Here is a 24,690-nt window from a genome sequence, read left to right on the forward strand (position 1 = left end):
GGTTCATGCCTGTAATCCTAGCACTTTGGGAGGCCGAAGTGGACGGATCACTTGAGGTCAGGAGTTTGAGACCAGCCTGGCCAACATGGTGAAACCCCATCTCCACTAAAAATACAAAATTTAGCCGGGCGTGGTGGCACATTCCTGTAGTCCCAGCTACTTGGGAGGCTGAGGCAGGAGAATCGCTTGAACGTGGGAGGTGGGGGTTGCAGTGCCACTGCACTCCAGCCTGGGTGATAGAGTGAGACTCCGTCTCAAAAAAAAAATTATAATTGGGACCCTATTTCCTAACTGAGAACTCGGTAGCAAATAAAGTACTGACATGACTAACACCACCAAAACAAAGATTCAATAACTGTAAAACTCACAATCATTAAAAAGAAGGAAATTATGTTCCAGTTTCATAAAATGGGAGTAACATACAATGATCAGCAAGTATGCATTCCAAATGTAAAAAACATAATTCTTCCATATTCACTCATTAAACAAATTTAACCTCAAGCTAATAACCAACTCAAGAAAAAACACTAAACATTTAATTAGCAATCATTTAGTTTGCTTCTTATAATACAGACTGCTGCTTGGGATGATCTACAAAGGGAGAAGAGATAGATGGGGCCAAATCAATATATTACTCAAGGGAAAGCCTTCCTTGCCTCCATCTAAATTACTTCCCTGCATAAGAGTTATTAAAATCATACCATTGATCTATGCTACCAGGAACATGAAATCAGTAAATGTAGATCATGATCTTGTTCACGATCTTGATCACAGTGTCCATAAGCGTTTCTCACTTATTTCTGCTTTAAAAAAATTATAGGCATATAAAAAAAATTTTGGTCATCCTATCTCCTCAGTTTATTAAAGGCCACAAGTGTTCTATACACCAAAGCTTACCAGAAAAAAAAAAATGCTCTGAAGTCATCTCTTATCCACACTGTCACATGGCTTACTTAAAACTTTGTAGATAGGTTTCAGAGTACCTCAAACTTCACTGAAAAACCATGAATATTCAATAGTACAAACTCCTTTTTAAAAATATTCATGAAGTCTTTCATAGAATGTTAAAGTCAGGTATATCAAATATTTTGTTCTCATGACCATGCATTATCTTTTGTGTTGGATCTTCCATTGATAAAAGCATCAAGAATCGAGGAATGCATTAGGGAAATGCAAATTGAAACCACAATAGGATATCACTATACACCTATTAGAATGGTTAAAATTAAAAATACTGATAATCCCAAATGCTGACACGGATGCAGATCAACTAGAACTCTCACACATTGCTTGTGGGAATGCCAACTGGTACAATCACTCTGGAAAATCGCAATTTCTAAAAAGGTTAAACCTACATTTATCAAGCAATTCTCCCTCATAGGTATTTAGAGAAATGAAAATGTTCACACAAAATCTATACACAAGTGTTTATTTATAGCAGCTTTATTTATAATCACCAAAACCAGAAACAACCCAAATGTCCTTCAGGAGTGAATAAACAAAGTCTGGTACACTACACAATAAAATACTGCTCAACAATAGTAAGACGTGAACTCCCGATACATGCAAAAACACGGATTAATCTAGCTCAAAGGCATTATGCTGAATGGAAGAGGTAACAGAAGATTTCATATCGCACGGTTCCATTTATATGACATTCTCAAAAACATGAAATGAAGTGAGGAAGGGGGGTTAGAGGTTGAGGAACAGTATAAGAGTTTTTTGCAGGGGAGTGATACAATTGCTCTTATCCTGATTGTGGTTTACATGAATCTACACATATTAGAATTCCTAAAACTGTATACACTAAGAAAAATCCATTTTACTGTATGTTCATTAAAAAAAAATTGGAATCAAAAATTTGCATACAGCAGACATGAATAAATATGTATTTAAAGAGTAAAATGGAATGAGAGTGGAATGCCTATTCAATAAACTTTGGGAGTCTGTATGAATTGTTTTGTGTTAGAATGTTGTTGTAAAAGCACCACCACCACCACCACCTTACCGTATGACCTACAATGCACCTTTACATTTACCTTATTTAATTGTACTGAATTACATCTTTTTCCTCTATGTAAAGATGCCATGGCTGATGGTGATTATGAGCTGAGGGACCAGCCACAGCATCTTTAAAATAAATGAAGATGATACACAATCAACTACCAGTTTTATTGTGATGTGATTTTAATGTAGTACCTCAGTGGCCACATTCTGGGATGTTGCTATTGTCCTTCCACTAGATATACCTCTTCTAAGTGTCATAGCTTGCTTATTTTCCAACTCCCATGGTTCACTATTTCTCTAGCTGCAAACAGCCTACAGAAGTAAATTGTTTTCTGAAACCAACTTACTACCAACTAGTTGGAATTCAGAGAGTCCAAGCCTTGGCCGTGAAATTTGTCTCATTCTGCCATCACTTGTTGTTGTTGTTGTTGTTGAGATGGAGTCTTGCTCTGTCGCACATGCTGGAGTGCAGTGGCGTAATCTTGGCTCACTGAAACCTCCGCCTCCCGGTTTCAAGCGATTCTCTGGCCTCAGCCATCCAAGTAGCTGAGACTACAGGCCTGGGCCACCATGCGCGGTTAATTTTTTTTTTTTAGTAGAGACGGGGTTTCACCATGTTGGCCAGACTGGTCTCAAACTCCTGACCTCAGGTGATCCGCCTGCCTCAGCCTCCCAAAGTGCTAGGATTACAGGCGTGAGCCACTGCAACTGGCCTGCCATCCCTTTTGATTCCAGTTAATTCAGCTCCTTCCTGCTGTGTTTCCCAAGTACAAGGCCTCACCTTTTACTCTGGTTCTAGCCACATCATTTCCCCCACTTCCCCTGTGTTGATACACTAGCCAGCACACAGTGGACTAGATATTTTGTCAAAGCATGATCCTGAGAAACACCAGCATCAGAAACATCTGATATGCTTGTTAAACATGCCAATTTTTTAGGCGTACCAAGTAAAGGGGAAGAGGGGGGAAAAAGAACTAAGAATCTGTACTACATTTTAACATGCATTCCAAATAATTTCTATACAGGGTAAAGTGTAGAACTATTACAATAGACACTAATCAGTATAGGCTGAATGAATCAATTATTTAGTTCCTTGCTAGGTTTCCCAGTTCCACTTTTGAGTTCAAGCTTGAAGCAATGCTTTGCCACCTGTTTCTATAGTATTCACTGATGCTTTCTGCCTATTGATCTCCCCAGAATATCTGCCCCAGACTCCCTGCCATTATTCTCCCGCTGAATGTATACCCTTGTATATGAGTCCATTTTTGCACTGCTACAAAGAAACGCCTGAGACTGGGTAATTTATAAGAAAAGAGGTTTCATTGGCTCACGGTTCTGCAGGCTGTACAAGAAGCATAGTGAATTCTGCTTCTGGTGGTTTCTGCTTCTGGGGAGGCCTCAGGAAACTTAAAATCACGGGAGAAGGCAAAGGGGAAGCAGGCGCATCTTATACGGCCGAAGCAGGAAGAAGAGAGGGGGGAAGAGAGGGGGGCAGAGAAGGTGCCACACACTTTTAAACAACAAGAACTTGTGACAACTCTATCACGAAAACAGCACCAAAGGTGGAAATCCTCCCCCATGATCTAAATACCTCCTACCAGGCCCCACCTCCAACATTGGGGACTATAATTAGACATGAGATTTGGGTGGGTACAGAGCCAAATCATATCACCTTCCCTGCTAAATTCCCCTAAGTCCACACACCTGGCTGAGATGCCAACAAACACCTAGTCAATTTCTTTTCCCCAACTCCTAGCCACCCCGCAGCACCTGGCCTCTGTAGCTTTGTGCCTCCTTATCTGGCAGATCTTGATAAAACTGTGTCCCCAATAGACAGTGGTTATGAAATTACTCAAAACCAAATCCTGATATTTCTCTCACATAACAATTTGAGTACAGCTGGTCCAGAGATCTTCAGTTCAGCCTACTTTTTATGCGGATAAACTTTTCTTAACCTCTTATTATGGATACTTTTAAATATACAAAAAAGTACAGAATAATATATAATCTCCATCTAATCATCACCCAGCTTTCCACCTTCCAAATCTCATATATTCTATCACTTTGCCCATCTTTTTTTTTTTCTCTCTGTCTCGTTTGTTTTGTTTTGGAGACGGCGTCTCGCTCTGTCGCCCGGGCTGGAGTGCAGTGGCGTGATCTCGGCTCATTGCAAACTCTGCCTCCCTGGTTCATGCCATTCTCCTGGCTCAGCCTCCCGAGTAGCTGGCACTACAGGCGCCCACCACCATGCCCGGCTAATTTTTTGCATTTTTTAGGAGAGACTGAGTTTCATCGTGTATGAGCCACCGTGCCCGGCCCTGCCCATCTTTATTTATACAATATATCTTAAATTCGAAGTCTCCTTATAACAGTTAGGAACTATCCCAATATCTTCACCCACCAAATACTCATTTTCCCTTACCTACCTACTGCTTTGATAACCCTCTAATTGCCCTTAACATGACTGATGCCAGCTATATTTTACTCTTTTTCTTCATTTGTTCTACCTTACTCTCAGCAATCTTCTTCATTCTGTCTCCAGAATATCCTTGAATGTCTTTCCTCCTTTTCCATACCTACTGCCCTAGTTCAAGCCCAGTCTCTTGCCTAGACTATTAAATACCTTAAATGGCCTCCCTGCCTCTCTGGTACCCCTCCCTAGACTAATCCACTCTAAAGCACTAAGTGCTCTTTCATCTTTGTTGTTATTGCCCCCAGTGGGAATCAGATTCAAATGTAAATTACAGAGCTTTCAGGAAAAAGTATTCACATGTTTATAGCTTGTACAGGGGCCACAGACCTCAGATTTAAAACCTCTGCACTATTAGCAACAAAGAGGATTAAATTTTTAAAATAACACTTAAACACATCTAATTCCTAGGAATAATTTAACAAAAGATATATAAAGATCTCTAAACAGAGAAATTCAAAACCTAAATAAATGGAAAGACACATCATTTTCGTGGACTATAAAACTCAATAGTGTTAAGATCTCAGCTCTCCCAAAACTTACATATGGATTCAATGCAATTCCAATAAAAATCATAAAAGTATGTTTTGTGGAAACTGACTAGCTAATTCTTTTTTTATTTTTTTGGAAACGGAGTCTCGCTCTGTTGCCCAGGCTGCAGTGCAGTGGCACGATCTCCACACACTGCAACCTCCGCCTCCCAGGTTCAAGCGATTCTCCTGCCTCAGCCTGGAGTACCTGGGATTACAGGCATGCCCCTCCATTGCCGGCTAATTTTTGTATTTTTAGTAGAGACGGGATTTCACCATGTTGGTCAGGCTGGTCTCCAACTCCTGACCTCAGGTGATCCACCCGCTTCGGTCTCCCAAAGTGCTGGGATTACAGGCGTGATCGCAACCGGCCTAGTTAATTCTAATACACATGAAAATGCAGGCTGGGCACAGTGGCTCACGCCTGTAATCCCAACACTTTGGGAGGCCGAGGCGGGCAGATCACGAGGTCAGGGAGTTCGAGACCGGCCTGACCAACATGGTGAAACCCCGTCTCTACTAAAAATACAAAAATTAGCCGGGCGTGGTGGTGTGTGCCTGTAATCCCAGCTACTCGAGGCTGAGGCAGGAGAATCACTTGAACCTGGGAGGCGGATGTTGCAGTGAGCCAAGATTGCGCCACTGCACTACAGACTGAGTGACAGAGCGAGACTCCATTTAAGAAAAAAGGAAAAAGAAAAAGAAAATGCAAAAGGCCAAGATAGCCAACGAAATCTTGGGGGAGGAGGAAGCTGAGGGGCATATACTATCAGATATCAAGAAATGTTATTATATAAAAATATAGAAATTAAGACAGTGTGGTATTGGCACAAGAATAGACCAATGGAGCTGCTGAGAAAATCCCAAAAGCAGGCCTACACATATATATAGACATTAATATGACAAAAATGACCCTGCAATAGAAAAAGAACAATCTTTTCAATAAATAGTGCTGAATAAGTTGGCTATAGAAATAAAAGGAAAAAAAAGAATTCTGATCCTTTTGTAGTTGGTAAGCATGACGATTGGGTTTTCAGCCTCATGTGTGAGGTGTGCCTCCCTCAAACCTTGTTACATAGGCACATTACCTGTCTGGCATGGAGAAAGGAAAAAAAAAAGAATGCTGACCTCTACCTCACACCATATGCAAAAATTAATTCCAGATGGATTGCAGAGATAAATGCAAATGGTAAATAAAACTTCTCACGGACTTGAAGAGGTACTTGTAACATATACAAATAGCAGCATTATTCACAAAGGTCAAAATGTACAAGCTTCCCAAGTGTCCACTGACAAATAAAATGTGGTATATACATACAATTAAATGTTATTCAGCCTTAAAAAAGGAAGAACATGGATGAAACCTGAGGACATTAAGTAAAACAAGCTAGTCACAAAAAGACAAACACTGTATGATTCTACTTATATGAGGTATCTAGAGGAATCAAATTCATAGAAAAAAAAATAGCAGGCTGGCTCATGCCTGTAATCCCAGCACTTTGCAAGGCCGAGGCGGGTGGATCACCTGAGATCAGGAGTTCAAGACCAGCCTGGCCAACATGGTGAACTTCATCTCTACTAAAAATACAAAAATTAGCTGGCGTTGTGGCACAAACCTGTAGTCCCAGCTACTTAGGAGGCTAGGCAGGAGAATTGCTTGGTGGAGTCTGCAGTGAGCCAAGATGGCGCCACTACACTCCGTTCTGGGCAACAGAGCAAAACTCCATCTTGGGGGGAAAAAAAAAACACCAAACAAACAAAAAAAAGAATAGTGGTTGCCAGTGGCTGGGATAAGGGAGACATGGATAGTTCGTCTAATGGGTATAGAGTTTCAGTTTTGCAAGACAAAAAAGTTCTAGAGATTATATATGCACAACAGTGTGAATATACTTAACACTACTGAGCTATACATTTTAAATAGCTAAAATGGTAAATTTTACATGTATTTTACCACAATAAAAAATGTTTAAATGAAGCTTGTATGTGTGTGTATGTATATATGTATATGTGTATGTGTGTGTCTGTGTGTGTAGATAAATAAAATCAACATCTTGGCTCAGTGAAGTGGTGCACACCTGTAACCTCAGCATCCCAGCACTTTGGGAGGCTGAGGCAGGTGAATCACTTGAGCCCAGGAGCTCAAGACCAGCCTGGACAACATGGAGAAACCTCATCTCCACTAAAAATGCAAAAAAGTTAGCCGGTGTTTGGTGGTACATGCCTGTAGTCCCAGCTACGGAGAGGTTGAGGTGGGAGGATCGCTTGAGCCCAGAAGGTCAAGGCTGCTGTGAGCCTAGATGGGAGAAAGGGAGGGAGGGAGGGAGGGAAGGATCTGTATGATCTTGGGATAAGCAAAGAGAAAAAGTGCTAACCATAAGTTTAAAAATTGAAACTCTTGACTACATTTTGACTATAATAAATCTCTACTCATTTTGTCAGGGCCAGGCAAAACAGACATCTGCAGGATCAGCAGAGGTCTTAGTACAGGATGACAGAGTACCATCAGGATAAGGAAGAAGGGGTGGGCCCGATGGCTCACACCTGTAATTCCAGCACTTTGGGAGGCTGAGGTGAGAGGATCACTTGAGTCCAGGAGTTTGAGACCAGCCGGGGCAACACGGGGAAACCCCATCTCTACAAAAAATTAGCCAGGCGTGGCGGCAAGCACCTGTAGTCCCAGATGCTCAGGAGACTGAGGCAGGAGGATCACCTGAGCCCAGGAGGTTGAGTGAGGCTGCTGTGAGCTGTGATTATGCCACTGCACTGCAGCCTGGGCAAAAGAGTGAGACCCTGTCTCGAAACAAACAAAAAAACAGCATAAGGGATATGTCCATACAGAAATATGGCAGGCAACATGGTAGCCCTGCATAGAGTGTTGAAGTCCAAATGTGATGTGAAAAGCAATCTAGCACAGGTATCGGAGAAGGGTGTTCATGCGAGGGTGTAGGCCAGCAATCTGACATGGGGTTTTGGAGCCTAAGTAAGTCAAGGATGGCATCTATATAGTGGGTGTGGGGAACAGCAGCAACGTGAGAGTGGTCACATAGAAAGGGGCTGATTGATTAAGAAAATATGTTGAAGATAATGAAAGCCAAGTTACTCACTGTCAGAAAACGGAGTTACAATCATGAAATTATTAAACGAACCCTGTGGTATTGGCTGGAATTGGGGACATCAGTGTGAACTCATGGTTTTAAATACGTAAGATAAAATAGCAACGTAAACGTGCAATGTGCACCTGTGTGTGTGGTGTGTCCAGTATGATGGCTTGTGAGCAACGACACCCCAATAGCAATGAGCACACTTAACACCCAGATCTGGACTTCTACATGTCATTCTCTACTAAAAGAAACTTCTAAAAGAGCTTCTCGGAGAAATCACTAATTCCAGGGCTAGGGCAAAAAAAGTATAAGAAGAGCCTGGAGTATCTTTCAGTAACTAAGAAATGCTCAATGACACCAAAAAACAGAGGAAGCAGTTTGAATGCACTTCCCACTGGCCAAATAGGGAACAATTCAAGCATCAAAATAATGAGGCCAGGCACACAAAAAATAATGAGGCCCATGCCTCTCAGGGCTTTGGGAGGCCAAGGTGGGAGGATGTTTGAGCCCAGGAGTTGGAGGCTGCAGTGAGCTATGATCAGTGAGCTATGATCACACCAGTGTACTCCAGAACCTGGACAAGAGGGCAAGATCCCATCTCTTTAAAAAAAAAAAAAAATAATAATAATACTCCAATAGGGGAAAAAAGGCCAAGACTTGAATAAACACTTCAACAAAAGACCATGTCTAAACAGTCAACAAACCTAAAAAGGTGCTTGTTTACAGCAGTCATTAAGGAAACACAAATTAAAACAGTGGGACAACACCATCATCCACTACAGTGGCTACAACGAAAAAGATGATGTTGTTATTATTATTGTTATTATTATTATTATTTAAGATGGAGTCTCACTCTGTCGCCAAGGCTGGAGTCCAGTAGTACCATCTCAGCTGACTGCAACCTCCGCCTCCCAGGTTCAAGCGATTCTCGTGCATCAGCCTTCTGAGTAGCTGGGATTATAGGTGCCTGCCACCACATCCAGCTAATTTTTGTACTTTTAGTAGAAGCAAGGTTTCACCACGTTAGCCAGGCTAGACTCAAACTCCTGGCCTCAAGCGATCTACCTGCCTCAGCCTCCCAAAGTGCTGGGATTAGAGGCATGAGCCACTATACCCGGCCTCAAAAAAGACAATATTAAGTGAGCACTGCAAGAATGTTCAGCAACTGGGACTCCCATACACTGCTAAAGAAAGTATAAAATGAAAAACATTAGCTGAGTGTGGTGGCACATGCCTGTAGTCCTAGTTACTCAGGAGGCTGAAATGGGAAGACAGCTTGAACCCAGGAGTTCGAGGGTGCAGTGACCCACGATCATGCCCCTGCACTCCGGCCTGGGCAACAGAGTGAGACCCTGTCTCTAAAAAAAAAAAAAAAAAAAAAAAAAAAAGAAAAACAGTTGCATAGGTTCTACTAAAGTGTCTTAGTCCATTTATGTTGCTATAATGGAATACCTGAGGGTGGGTAATTCATAATAAAAAAAGGTTTATTTGGCTCACAGTTCTGCAGGCTGTACAAGAAGCATGGTGCTAGCATCTGCTCCTGGTGAGAGTCTCAAGCGGCTTCCACTCATGGTGGAGGGCGAAGAGGAGCTGAATGTGCAGAAATCACACACCAAGAGAGAAACCAAAAGAAAGAAGAGGGAGGTGCCAGACTCTTAAACAACCAGCTCTGGCAGGAACTAATGGAGTGAGAACTCACTTATTTCCAACAGGATGGCACCAAGCCCTTCATGAGGAATGCACCTTCATAATCCAAACACCTCCCACCAGGCCCCACCTCCAACACTGGAGATCAAATTTCAACATGAGACTTGGCAGGGCCAAACAAGCTATATTCAAACCATAGCATAAAGCTAAACATTTTCATACCCTGTGACCCAGCGATTCCATTCTCAGGTACCTACCCAACAGAAATATGTACATATGTTTAAGGAAAGACTGTACAAGATTATTTATAATAGCACAATTTAAAGTAGCCAAAAACTGGAAATAACCCAAGTGTCCATCAAAAATAGAATGACTAATCTGAATGATTAATCACAGTGGAATACATTAACAAGAATAAACACACCACACCTCCCACAACAACCTGAATGAATCATCTTACAAACAATGTGGGACAAAAGATACCAGACACCAAAGAATACACCCTGGAATGATTCCATTTAGATGAGCTTACATACCAATAACAGTAAAACTAATCTACAGATATTATAAGAGAGTGGTTTCCCTTGGGAGTAGGGAGTTAGTAAATAAAGGGGGCATGAAAGCAACTTGTGGAGTGCTGGCAAAGCTCTATTCCTGATCTAGATAATGGTTACGAAGGTGTGTTCACTAGGTAAAAACTCACTGAGCTATATATAATTATTTGTACATATTAAAAATATGTAACTATTTGTATATATATTTTACTTTAGTAAAAAAGCTCACATTAACACATACATAAAGCACACTAGAATATTCTTCTTAAATATAGATCTAGGCCAGGCACAGTGGCTCACACTTGTAATCCCAGCACTTTGGGAGGCCGAGGCGGGCGGATCACAAGGTCAAGAGATACAGACCATCCTGGCCAACATGGCGAAACCCTGTCTCTACTAAAAATACAAAAATTAGCTGGGCGTGATGGTGCGCGCATGTAGTCCCAGCTACTCAGGAGGCTGAGGTAGGAGAATGGCTTGAACCTAGGAGGCAGACGACGCAGTGAGCCAAGATCGCGCCACTGCACTCCAGCCTGGGCGACAGAGCGAGACTCCACCTCAAAAAAAAATAAATAAATAAATAAATAAATAAATAAAATATATATATATATATAAACTAGATTAAATCCAAACTCCCTGGGCCTCCAATTTATATTTTCCTTATCTGATATACTCAAATTATACCTATCTACCCACCTATAACTCACTGCACCTGCCCAACTTCTGATCTCCTGGCCTTTACCCAAGCTACTTCCTATTCTTGGAACTGCCCACCACAAGTGTGTCAAAATCTATCTATTCTTCAAGGTCCAATAAAAAACTTTCTTCTATAAAGCTCCTAAAAAATCTCTCGTTAAAACTAATTTCTCAGTAGGGCACGGTGGCTCACGCCTGTAATCCCAGCACTTTGGGAGGCCGAGGCAGGTGGATCACGAGGTCAGGAGATCGAGACCATCCTGGCTAACACGGTGAAACCCCCGTCTCTACTAAAAACACAAAAAATTAGCCGGGCGAGGTGGCGGGGGCCTGTAGTCCCAGCTATGCGGGAGGCTGACGCAGGAGAATGGCGTGAACCCCGGGGGGCGGAGCCTGCAGTGAGCCGAGATCGCGCCACTGCACTCCAGCCTGGGTGAAAGGGCGAGACTCCGTCTCAAAAAAACAACAACAACAAAAAAACTAATTTCTCCTTCCTTCCTTTAACTCAATTTACTTTTTTTTTCTGTTGCCTCTCTTAAATTCTATAGCACTTTGTGCCACTATTTTAGCACTTAACAAAGTGCGCCTTAAGAGATATTTATAAATGCTTATCTTATTAGATTGTGACGCTCTAGAGAAGTTTTATTCAACTTTGTATCTTCACCCCCCTCTGCCCCCATAATGTCTTCCCCTATATGTAACAATGCTTTGCAATCAGTTCAAGCTCACATTTTTAATCAAATTACATTACAGGTACATTATCATGACCTCTCTTGTCAACCCACTGATTTTTTTTTCCTATACTTTATTGCCAGGTACTACTTAACAGAAAATGTGGTACTCCAGCACAATTTAGGATCATACAGTCCTAAATTTCCTATGAAAACCTTGGATACATAAAGGGGTTTTATGGTGTAAATTGACAATTAACCCCTTACTTATACATGGCAATTTAGAATTTAACATGAATTGAAAGGAAAAACAGAGAGAGACCCTTTTTAAGTAGGTAAATTAACAACAGCTGATTTTCTGGTTAAGAAAACTGGAGCTCAGAGTGAGGAGTCTGTTCAAGCAGCCACTGTCAGCCCACTGGCCAGTACTTGCTGCAATGTAGTCCATGATCATATTGTTTTATAAATGCATATACTCAATATACTAAATTTTCTTTTTCCGATTATGATATATATTCACTGTAGAAAATCTGTAAAACATTAAAGAATTGAAAGAAGGCTGGGCATGGTGGCTCACGCCTGTAATCCCAGAACTTTGGGAGGCCAAGACAAGTGGATCACTTGAGGTCAGGAGTATGAGACCAGCCTGGCCAACATGGTGAAACCGTGTCTTTAATAAAAATACAAAAATTAGCGGAGTGTGGTGATGCACACCTGTAGTCCCAGCTACTCGGGAAGCTGAGGCAGGAGAATTGCTTGAACCCGGAAGGCAGAGGTTGCAGTGAGCCGAGATTGCACCACTGCACTCCAGCCTGTGCAACAAGAGCGAAACTCCGTCTCAAAAAAAATAAAAATAAAAGTAAAAAAATTTTAAAAAGAAAAAAAGAAAAAGAATTAAAGAAAAGAAATATCGCCCAGCGTGGGTGACAGAGTGAGTGAGACTGTCTCAAAAAATAAAAAAAAAGGGCCAGGTGCGGTAGCTCATGCCAGTAATCCCAGCACTTCGGGAGGCTGAGGCGGGCGGATCACCTGAGATCGGGAGTTCAAGACCAGCCTGGCCAACATGGAGAAACCCCGTCTCTACTAAAACTACAAAATTAGCTGGGTGTGGTGGTGCATGCCTGTAATCCCAGCTACTCAGGAGGCTAAGGCAGGAGAATCACTTGAACCCGGGAGGTGGAGGTTGCGGTGAGCCGAGATTGCGCCACTGTATTCCAGCCTGGGCACCAAGAGCAAAACTCTGTCTCAAAAAAAATAAAAATAAAAAAAATTTAAAAAGGAAAAAAAGAAAAAGAATTAAAATCGCTTCTCGGCCTTTTGGCTAAGATGAAGTGTAGTATCTGTTCTCATCAGTTTAATATCTGATACGTCCTCTATCCGAGGACAATATATTAAATAGATTTTTGGAGCAGGGAGATGGAATAGGAGCTTGCTCCGTCCACTCCACGCATCAACCTGGTATTGCAGTACCTCCAGGAATGGTGCACCCCCCCTGGGGATACAAAAAAAAAAAAAAAAAGAATTAAAAGAAATATCACCTAAATAATGCTTTTCTGTGTATTTACTAGTATATTTTCAGAATACCATTAAATATTTTGAAATATTACCCATAATCCAGCAACTCACAAATAACCACATTAACAGTTTGGTGTAGTACTTCCTGCATACAAGGATTTATGAATCTGTGCTACAAAAATATTTATCCACATGCTATAATTCCTGGATATCTGTCTCCATGACTTTTCAGTGAAAGCATGACGGGCGCGGTGGCTCACGCTTGTAATCTCAGCACTTTGGGAGGCCGAGGCGGGCGGATCACGAGGTCAGGAGATCGAGACCACGGTGAAACCCTGTCTCTACTAAAAATACAAAAAATTAGCCGGGCGTGGTGGCGGGCGCCTGTAGTCTCAGCTACTCGGAGAGGCTGAGGCAGGAGAATGGCGTGAACCCGGGAGGCAGAGCTTGCAGTGAGCCGAGATTGCGCCACTGCACTCCAGCCTGGGCGACAGAGCAAGACTCCGTCTCAAAAAAAAAAAAAAAAAAAAAAAAAAAAGAAAGTTTTCCAGACATCTAAATATATCAGCACCCGATCTTTGCAACCTTAAGTTTAGGTGCAGTGAAGAGATGGAAAAGCTCTTAAAACTGTTAACAAAGGAGTTGTTGGGTTATTATGTATGACCTTGATACAAACTCTGTTACAGTTCAAATTCTGTTACAAATGCCATTCCAGTGACGTCAAGCTTATCAGTCCCAAAGATAGAAGAATAGCACCATGATATTGCTGAACTTTTCAGGGCATCACTGTGGAATAGTCAAGATTCTGATTCTTTATGTTTTTTTTCTACACAACATGAAGAGAAGAAATCTGCTGTATTACATTGTGATTCTAGGAGTATCCAATCAACAGGTATTATTCAGCAACCAAAATGAAAAAGTGCTATCACGATAGTGTCAATAATGGAGAGCAGAAAGAAGAAAGCACAATAGTTGTCATAATAAGCATCTTACCATTCTCTAAATCAACTGTAGATTATTGCAGTAGATTACTGTCACTGTAGTATTGTGCAAGTTACTCCCTGCCCTGCTTGACTTTGGGCTTTTGACTTTTGAGTAAGCCAAGTTTACATCATCCACTACCCAGCAAACCCACAATTTCAAGAGAATGAATACCTATCATTGTAAGATGCTGGTATTTTGTGATTCTAAACGCCAATAGCTAACTAAAATGATACTGTGACAACAGTAGAGTCTTACTGCACTTCATCAGTAATTTAAATAATCAGGAAACCTATATGTAAATCTGGACAGTAATTCTTCCATTCTGGCCACTGCTTGACTGCCTACCTCAGAGAGATATCTGTCAAAATCTATCTATTCATCAAGATCTAATATAAAGCTTTCTTCTACAAAGCTGCTGAAGAGCTCTTCAGTTAAAACGAACTTCCCGGCCAGGCGCAGTGGCTCACACCTGTAATCCCAGCACTACTAAAAAATACAAAACTTAGCCGGGCGTGGTGGTGCACACCTGTAGTCCCAGCTACTCGGGAGGCTGAGGCAGGAGAATTGCTTGAACCCAGGAGGTGGAGGTTGCAGTGAGCCGAGATTGCACCACTGCACTCCAGCCTGGGTGACAGAGTAAGACTACATCTCAAAAAAAAAAAAAAAAAAGAAAGAACTTCCCCTCCCTTAAATTCTATAGCACTTTGTGCTTCTATTTTAGCATTTACCAAAGTGTGCCTTAACAGATATTAAGGAAACATACCACCATATCCCACAGTTTTCCTGCTCTTCAAAGAGGAAGTATACTGCACGTAAGTAAGGCTCTCAAGTCAGACTGCCTGGATTTAATCTCAGGTTACCTGCTAGCACGACTTTGAGCAAGTTACTTAACCTCTCTGGAATAATTTTCCTTAAATGAAAAATGGGGATAATAACAATACTGAATCTATCTCACAGGATTACTGGGAGGATGAAATGAAATAATAAAGAGCTTAGAACAGTATATTTAGAACAGCAAATAGTACATGCTAAATAATTATAGTCAAACCTCCGTAGCTGCAGGGAACCGGTTCCAGGATCTTCCCATCAGATACCAAAATCCACAGATACTCAAAAGTCTCTTAGAGTGCCTTATATTAAATGGCACATAACCTACACACATCCTCTCATATATTTCACATCATCTCTAGGTTACATATAATAATACAATGTAAATGTTATGTAAGTAGTTGTTATACTGTATTGTTTTTAATTCCTACTTTTATTGTTATATTGTTATTCTTTATTGTGGTCTCTTTTTCTGAATATTTTCAATCAATGGTTAAATTAGCAGATATGGAACCCACGAATATGAGGGGCCAGCTGTAATAGCTGTTAGCTATTCGTGGCTGACTGTATTAACAAAACACAAAAACTTTCTTCCGGCCGGGCATAGTGGCTCACACCTGTAATCCCAGCACTTTGGGAGGCTGAGGCGGGCGGATCACCTAAGGTCGGTTGGGAGTTCAAGACCAGCCTGACCAACATGGAAAAACCCTGTCTCTACTAAAAATACAAAATTAGCTGGGTGTGGTAGCACATGCCTGTAACCTGGGAGGCGGAGGTTGCTGTGAGCCAAGATCGTGCCATTGCACCCCAACCTGGGCAACAAGAGCAAAACTCCATCTCAAAAAAAAAAAAAAAAAAAAAAAAATTTCTTGCACCTCTGCATTGTCCTGTAATTGACAGCATCAGGTCAGGTCACAAGCCTAGGAGCAGGAAGGCAAAATTAGATACCCTGAAAGGAAAGCCAAACTACAGAAAGGAGCAAGATTTCAGAAAGAAATTCCAACTCAAGGCCGGGAGCGGTGGCTCACAGCTGTAATCCCAGCACTTTGGGAGGCCAAGGCGGGCGAATCACGAGGAGGAGATCGAGACCGTCCTGGCCAACATGGTGAAACCTCATCCCTACTAAAAACACAAAAATGAGCTGGGTGTGGTGGTGTGTGCCTGTAATCCCAACTACTTGGGAGGCTGAGGCAGGAGAATCACTTGAACCAGGGAGTCAGAGGTTGCAGTGAGCCGAGATCATGCCACTGCACTCCAGTCTGGCGACAGAGTGAGACTCCATCTCAAGGGCGAAGAAAAAAAAAAAATCCAACTCAAAAGGTTCATCTTAGGCAGGCAGAAATTCTCTCTCCCTTAGCTCTGGGGCTTTTGCTCCCTTGCTTCCCAATCCCCACCTTGGCCACCCATAAAGGTAATCCAGGAACTAGCAGGTAGTGCCTCAGAGAACAATCATATTCTTAGTTCAACATTAATCTCAGTTATCTTTTTCACTTGGTTATCTGAGTCTTCTGTATGTTATAGCTGATCTCATAGCTCTATCTCAATCAGGCTATGGGAAACTAAAAGGAATAAGCCTCAGACTATTCTAATTATCCAGAAATTCTCCCCAAGTACAGCGGAAATATTGTGGAACACTAGTTGAAACTGTTAAGATCCAGTGGTCCCTTCCCATGGAGATTTCTTCCCCCCTCCACTGCCTATTTTAGAATGCTGAGATTGATTTATTACGGAAAGAGAAAGTTTTATTTTTATTGACTAAGTTGTTAAACTTAGGTAAATATTTTCTATTTCATCCTCAATGGATTCTCACTATACACATTTAGAAAGGACTTCTGTGCTACATTAAAATATTGCTGGCCAGGTGCGGTGGCACATGCCTGGAATCCCAGCACTTAGGGAGGCCAAGGCGGGTGGATCACAAGGTCAGGAGATCGAGACCATCCTGGCTAACACAGTGAAACTCCATCTCTACTAAAAATACAAAAAATTAGCCAGGCGTGGTGGCACATGCCTATAATCCCAGCTATTCGGGAGGCTGAGGCAGAACTGTTTGAACCCAGGAAGCTGAGGTTGCAGTGAGCCGAGACTGCACCACTGCACTCCAGCTTGGGCAATAGAGCGAGACTCCGTCTCAAAAAAAAAAAATTGCTAGAGCTGGGCATGGTGGCTCAAACCTGTAATCCCAGCAATTTGGAAGGCTGATGCAGGAGAATCACTTGAGGCCAGGAGTTCCAGACCAGCCTGGGCAACACAGCAAGACCCCATCTCTACAAAAAAATAAAACTATAGCCAGGTGTAGTGGCACAAACCTGTAGTCCCAGCTACTCAGGAGGCTGAGGCAGGAGCATTGCTTCAGTCCAGGAGTTTGAGGCTGCAGTGAGCTCAGCCTATTGATGGCAGAGCTGTGCCCTAATAAAATAAAATACTGCTAGAAAGTAGGTGAGATTTAAAAAGTATTTTAGGCTGCGAGTGGTGGCACGCACCTGTAGTCCCAGCTACTGGAGAGACCAAGGCAGAAAGATCACTTAACCCCAGCCTGAGTTCAAGGCCAGCCTGGCAACAGAGCAAGCAAGATCCCATCTCTAGAGGCCAGACACGGTAGCTAATGCCTATAATCCCAGCACTTTGGGAGGCCGAGGCGGTCGGATTACCTGAGGTCAGGAGTTCAAGAATAGCCTGGCCAACATGGTGAAACCCCGTCTACAAAAATACGAAAATTAGTCAGGGATGATGGCAGGTGCCTGCAATCCCAGCTACTCAGGTGGCTGAGACAGGAGAATTGCCTGAACCCGGGAAGCGGAGGTTGCAGTGAGTTGAGATCGTGCCATTGCACTCCAGCCTGGGTGACAGAGCAAGACGCCATCTGAAAAAAAAAACCAGATCCCATCTCTAGGCCAGGCATAGTGACTCACGCCTGTAATCCCAGCACTTTGGGAGGCCAAGGTGGGCGGATCACTTGAGGTCAGGAGTTCGAGACCAGCCTGGGCAACACGGTGAAACCCTGTCTCTACTAAAAACATAAAACTTAGCTGGGCGTGGTGGCGCATGCCTGTAGTCCCAGCTACCTGGGAAGCTGAGGCACAAGAATCGCTTGAACCCAGGAGGCAGGGGCTGCAGTGAGCCAAGATTGCACCACTGTACTCCAGCCTGGGTGACAGAGTGAGACTCTGTCTCAATTAAGTTTTTTTAAAAAAATAAGAGATCTCTTTTGAAAGTTTATTTTCTAATTTAGCAATAAATAATTTCTAAAACTACTCAAAGTTGAATTTTTACTCCACATCTAATAATTCACTTTTCATAATTTATGAAAATCTACTATAAACATAAATTTAGAAAATCAGCAAAAAGAGGCTGGACATGGCAGTTCATGCCTGTAATCTCAGCACTCTGGGAGGCCAAGGTGGGCAGATCACCTGAGGTTGGGAGTTCGAGACCAGCCTGACCAACATGGACAAGCCCTGTCTCTACCAAAAATACAAAATTAGCTGGGCGTGGTGATGCATGCCTGTAATCCCAGCTATAGGGGAGGCTGAGGAAGGAGAATCACTTGAACCTCAGAAGCAGAGGTTGCAGTGAACTGAGATTGCACCATTGCACTCCAGCCTGGGCAACAAGAGCGAAACTCCATCTCAAAAAAAAAAAAAATTAGCCAGGCGAGGTGGTACATGCCTGTAATTCCAGCTACTTCAGAGGCTGAGGCAGGAGAATCACTTGAACCCAGGAGGCAGAGGTTGCAGTGAGCCGAAATTGTGCCACTGCACTCCAGTCTGGGCAACAGAGCGAGACTCAGGGTATCTCAGACAAAAAAAAAGAAAATTAGCAGAAAGAATTACCACTAATTTCATACCCCAACACCTATAAGAGTACTCAGAAAAGAAACTGTTTGAAAGCTAATTTAAACTGGAAATAGGTAAAGTATACACACAAACTCTGACAACTTAAACTAAGAACTAGTTTCAGATGTTCATCCCACTACCTGGTAATCAATTTCACTGATGTAAAGAAAATTCCATTACAGTGAAACATCTGACAATTTATTTTAAAATGTAATCTGTGTTTAGATACCTATGTTTCCTGAAGTAAGCAAGCTTACTGAATCACATTAATTCACCCAGTATTATGTCTACAGTGACATCATTAAGGGAAGTCATGCAGGAGATCATGTTAGTGCCTTCCGAAGTTAACCTCAAAAAAAGAGACGTCTCCTAAACATTCCTAGCATTATGACCCACAAACTTGGCTGATACCATTTTTATTTTTAGCCTGAGCATCCAACTAGCATAGCACCTATGGTAGCAAGTCTCAAAAAGTGGCCCCCAACAATTCCCCCTTCCCTGTTTATGCACGCCACCCTTCCTATCAATAGGTAGAGATTATTTCTCCTTCCTCTGTAGTTGGCCTTGACTGGCTTTGACCCACCGTGACATTCTTGGACTTCCAAATCTAGGATTTAGAAGACTGGCAGTCTCTACTTCCTGTCTCCTGGAATGTCCCTTCTTAGAACCTTGCCACCACACTTTAAGGAAATCCAAGCAGCCAGGTAGAGAAAGGCCCATATAGAGGAGAAGTGAAGGTCTTTCCCACACCTCAACCAATACCAAGTGAAGCAGAAAAACCATCAGACTTGAGGGGAAAAATAAATTGGTTTTTTTTTTGTTTGTTTTTTTTTTTGAGACGGAGTCTTGCTCTGTCGCCCAGGCTGGAGTGCAGTGGCGCGATCTCGGCTCACTGCAACCTCCGCCTCCCGGGTTCACGCCATTCTCCTGCCTCAGCCTCTCCGAGTAGCTGGGACTACAGGCGCCCGCCACCACGCCCGGCTAATTTTTTGTATTTTTAGTAGAGACGGGGTTTCACCGTGGTCTCGATCTCCTGACCTCGTGATCCGCCCGCCTCGGCCTCCCAAAGTGCTGGGATTACAAGCGTGAGCCACCGCGCCCGGCCCATAAATTGGTTTTTTTAAGCTAAGTTTTGAGGTTGTCTGTTAAACAGCAAATATTTACCCTTTATACTGTTTCATTTATCTATCAGCTCTACAAATAAAACTTACATACATTCTAAAATTATTTCATCCATTTCAAGCTACTGTACTTGATTCTGGGATTGGCTGGACAAGAATATATTTATCCTGTTTTTAAAAATACACGTGACTTGGCAAGGTGGCTCACGCCTGTAATCCCAACAATGGGAGGCCAAGGCAGGAGGATCCCTTGAGCCCAGGAGTTCAAAAACCACTCCTGTCAACAAAGGCAGACCCTCGTCTCTACAAAAACAAACAAAAAAAAAAAAATAGCCAGCATAGTGGTGTGTGCCTGTAGCCACTTGAGAGGCCGAAGCAGGAGGATCGTGTGAGCCTGGGAGTTTGAGGCTGCAGCAAGCTATGACTGCACTCTAGCCTGGGCAACATAGTGAGACCCTGACTCAAAGGTGAAAACAAAAATAAAGTTCAAATTCCTCCTCAGCATGTCTTTTCAACCCCTATCTTAAATGTGTGCACGTGTGTGTGTGTGTTTGTGTATTTTGGGGTCTATATTCCCTCAATCATTTTCATTTCTCTTCTTAGGTTCTCTTCAAGTTTCCGTTTATACTTTTGTTAACCAAAAAAGTATTAAGAAAGGTCCTTGAGGACCTGCTAAAGCTGAATGAGAGACATTAGCACATAAGTTAATGTAAACGGTTGCTTTCAACATCATTTATTTGTTTTTAAAAGTTAAACATTCTGCTTAAACTATTTTTTCACAAGTAAAACAATAAGCTTTAAGTCTCGATCACGTGTGAATTATGGTCATCTCTGAATCAGTAGTCTTATTAATAGGATTTTATTGTAAAATTCTTTATCAAGGCACATTAGTATAGCAATGAGCAAATTTGTGAGAGTATCCATCTCATTCTGGCATTTTAAACTAATTTTACATTTGTTTAAACCATGGAAATCATGACATCTGTATGAAAGTTGTCATTAGCGATTCACAATTGAGGGAAAGGTTAAGACCAGAACAAAGCCAAATAGTAATAAAAATGTCCGTTTGATTAAAAGGATAGTTCTTCTATGTGTACTGTGCACTAATTATTTGATGCTAGCTCAAATAGCTTCCTTTTTTTTTTTGGGACAGAGTCTCGCTCTGTCACCCAGACTGGAGTGCAATGGCACAATCTCAGCTCACTGCAACCTCTGCCTCCTGGGTGCAAGTGATTCTACTGCCTCAGCCTCCCCAGCAGCTGGGACTACAGGTGCGCGCCACCAGGCCTGGCTAATTTTTGTATTTTTAGTAGAGACGGGGTTTCACCATGTTGGCCAAGATGGTCTCGATCTCCTGACCTCGTGTTCTGCCCGCCTCAGCCTCCCAAAGTGCTGGAATTACAGGCATGAGCCACCGCGCCTGGCCAATATCTTCCCTTTTTTTTTTTTGAGACGGAGTCTTGCTCTGTCGCCCAGGCTGGAGGGCAGTGGCGCAATCTCGGCTCACCGCAAGCTCTGCCTCCCGGGTTCACACCATTCTCCTGCCTCAGCCTCCCGCGTAGCTGGGACTACAGGGGCACGCTGCCACACCCGGCTAATTTTTTGTACTTTTAGTAGAGATGGAGTTTCACCATGTTAGCCAGGATGGTCTCTATCTCCTGACCTTGTGATCCGCCCGCCTCGGCCTCCCAAAGTCCTGGGATTACAGGCATGAGCCACCGCACCCGGCCTATCTTCCTTTCTTAAAACTGACTCTGAATAAACAGACACGTTATAGCAAGGTAACTGGCACCAAAGGGAAGTTGTGACTTACTCAGATTCATAAGACTGTTACTGCACTGAAAGAGAATACCCAATCTCAAACTCTCCATTCTCTGTTTCTTTTAAGGTGTCATTCTGGTGACCCTGTTCTAGTTGACCTTTTCTCAAATGGCAGCCAAAACAGCAGGCAAGGTCAATAATGAAAGTAACTAAAATTAAAAGAAAAAACTGGCTTCTCCCTATGGAAACTGATTCAAGATTTAATAATGTGTGGTGCCCTAAAAGCTGCAACTACTACATGGTCATCTCCAAGTCCACTTTAACTCAACCAGGAGGCCATTATCAAAACATAACTACAAAGCAGAGATTAAGTAGCTGAGAATGTTACTAGGCTGAAGTCTGAGAGTAAAAAGGATGATCTCATAATGTCTCTTTATGATCTGTAAATCACATTATTCCATAAATCTGACACAAGTGTCAGGATTTGGATTAAGAGTCAACCCTCTGCTGGGCCCTGTGGCTCACACCTGAAATCCCGGCACTTTGGGAGGCCAAGGTGGGCGGATCACGAGGTCAGCAGATGAGACCATTCTGGCCAATATGGTGAAACCCCGACCCTACTAAAAATACAAAAATTAGATGGGCGTGGTGGCCCGCACCTGTAGTTCTAGCTACTCGGGAGGCTGAGGCAGGAGAATCGCTTGAACCCAGGAGGCGGAGGCTGCACCACTGCACTCCAGCCTGGGCAACAAAGCGAGACTCCAACTCGAAAGAAAAAAAAAAAGGAGTCAATCCTCTAAGTAGGAAAACGAAAATAAGCAGTAACAGTTTTCTAACTTAAGTCTAGTAACTTTCACTTACTTCTAAAGTCCAGTAAAAGTTCAAGGTCTCTTCTTCATATTTAGAATTTTAATGTTGGGCAGAAATCCAAGAACCTTCTTCAGGCTCAATGAAATTTTGTTAATGATACTCTTGAACTTTAATTAGGTGTTTTTGAAAACACTAATGCAAGATAAAGTTTTATTGAATTTGACTAGATTCCAAAAAAGGATTCTTATAAATGGGGCAGTTTAAAGCCTAAAATTCAATTTTGTTAGTATCCATGTTTATCTGGATTTGTTATGTTATTTTAGGCAAAGATACAAAATAACTATTTTTTTAAGCAAAGGAGTAAGATTTGGAGTGACAAGTCACAATAACTTCTGAAAAAGCAAGACTGGACTGCAAATAATATCAATGTCCCTAAGGCCACCTGTTAAGCTTAAAGTCTATGCATTCCATCATTCTTTAGTTGTAACCACAAAGTCTGGTTTTACACCTAGGAAATACAAAAAGCATCAGATTAAAAGCATCAAATATCAGACTATACAAGTTTGCCAGAGATGAGCACAGCAAAAAGAAAAGTGTGATACAAAGTTAAAGAAATATGTTCCAAGGGGTTTAAGCATACCCACAAAATCCAATCTTTGCTCACACTGTGCTTCAACCTAAAACTGACGGGTAACCACAAATCCTGACTTATCCCTGACTTACTTCCCTCTACCTACCTCCACCCTTTTTATCTCCTAAATTTCTCAACTGATCTCATCACTTCTTATGGGTCTTTGCAACTCTCATCTCCATGGCCTTTCCTTTCCCAGAAAACGATACAAAGCACCTGGCCTCCACATTTTACCGTCCCACAATTTAAATTTTGTTTTGCTTACCCTATTAGATACTCATTTTGCCCCAATCTCCTGTACCCATGTTTCCCTGACAATCTGCTCTTACTTTTCATCACCTCGTCCTTATTACAGTATTTAGCTTCTCCTTTCAAAGTAGCGTTATGTACCCCTCTCCCTGACATTTGTAATTCCAGCTTACAGTCAACACCCTTTTCCCCTCCCAGAGACTGTCATTATAGCCCTAGGTCCTCATTCCCAGTCCTTATCTTCTTTAGTGAGGCCTCTTCCCTTCTAGAGTTTGTCAACAGTAGTTTGGCCAAGCTGGGATTCCACCCTCAAGGCAAAGGCTATCCTCCCTCCTCATTCTACAAAACTATAAGCCTCTCATCAGCCCTAGCGTTCCCTCCTCCACCCTTAAATCCATCTGCATCCAGCCCTGCCCGTTCCCTTCTACCCACCATATCTGTCTTCACTCTATCCCGCGCTCCCTTCCCCAGTCGTGAATGCACCTCCTCTCCCGGGCCTTACCGGTAACCCTGACACCAGGAAGGCCCCGCCAGCGGCCTCACAGCGTTTCTCCAAAGAGCTTCCTCCGCTTTTCAGTAACAGTCCTCACGCCCCTTTCCCTCCAGGGCCCCGCGCGCCGCCTGGAGCCCCCTCCTCGATTAAGCTCCCGCTGTCACTTGGCCTCTCATCCACAAGATGGCGGAGCTGCTGCCCCCACCCCTGGGTCCGCTCCGCAACCCCCAGCCTCCTTTCTGGAGCTCCCATCCCATCCCTCCAGCCGCCCCGCCGCCAGCCTCGGCCCACGGTCCCGCTGCCCGGTCCCGCAGTGGGCGGGCGGCCCAGGCCCGAGCTCAACGACGCCGCCAACGCCAGCGCCTCTGCCGTTCCCCGGCCTCGACCGTCTCCTCACCATAAACTTGAGTGCTTTCTCTTGCAGCACCGCCTCGGCCGGGTCCATAATCGCCGAGGCCACTGGGTCCGCTCTCCACCGGGGCCGCCCCTTTGGTGCCAGGCCGCAGCCAACGCAGCGCCCGGATCCCGCCTCCTCTTCCTTCCCCCCGCCCTCTCTTACCTCTCAGGCGCAGGCTGAGGGGCCAAGGAGAATCGGCTTCTCCGTGCTCAGGCGAAAGCCCACTGGCTCACGGGATTTGTAGTTCTGGAACTTCCCGCAGAAAAAAACTGAGGCTACGCCGTGACCGCAACTCCCACAGTTCACTGCGGCAGCGTCGCGGTTGCCCACAAGCCAGATTTAGATAACTTGCCATTAAGCAGAGGAAATCGGCTGATGGGAATTGTAGT

The 24,690-nt window shown here is 43.2% G+C and overlaps 1 protein-coding gene and 2 non-coding genes across 9 annotated transcripts in view; 2 read left to right on the forward strand and 1 right to left on the reverse strand.

Annotated features, from left to right (window-relative positions):
• BTRC (beta-transducin repeat containing E3 ubiquitin protein ligase) overlaps window positions 1-24,482 on the reverse strand; it is a 225,697-nt gene extending 201,215 nt beyond the window's left edge. The window contains exon 1 of one of the 7 annotated variants that reach the window (XM_032179735.2): window positions 24,302-24,437. In XM_032179735.2, the coding sequence (XP_032035626.1) occupies window positions 24,302-24,349 (48 nt within the window). In that variant the 5' untranslated portion in view covers window positions 24,350-24,437. Of the gene's footprint in view, window positions 1-23,913; window positions 23,933-24,301; window positions 24,438-24,463 lie in introns of those variants that run through there. The other 6 variants (XM_032179754.2, XM_058436077.1, XM_058436081.1 and 3 more) reach the window with 6 other exon arrangements.
• On the forward strand, window positions 6,005-6,105 carry LOC116466216 (small nucleolar RNA U13). The gene has a single exon (XR_004247453.1). It is a non-coding gene; the product is annotated as a small nucleolar RNA U13 (small nucleolar RNA).
• LOC116466237 (U2 spliceosomal RNA) lies at window positions 12,978-13,168 on the forward strand. Its single transcript, XR_004247468.1, has one exon. It is a non-coding gene; the product is annotated as a U2 spliceosomal RNA (small nuclear RNA).
• Window positions 24,483-24,690: the final 208 nt, after the last annotated feature.

Source organism: Hylobates moloch, unplaced genomic scaffold, assembly GCF_009828535.3.
Source record: "Hylobates moloch isolate HMO894 unplaced genomic scaffold, HMol_V3 SCAFFOLD_3, whole genome shotgun sequence".
Taxonomy (NCBI): Eukaryota; Metazoa; Chordata; class Mammalia; order Primates; family Hylobatidae; genus Hylobates; species Hylobates moloch.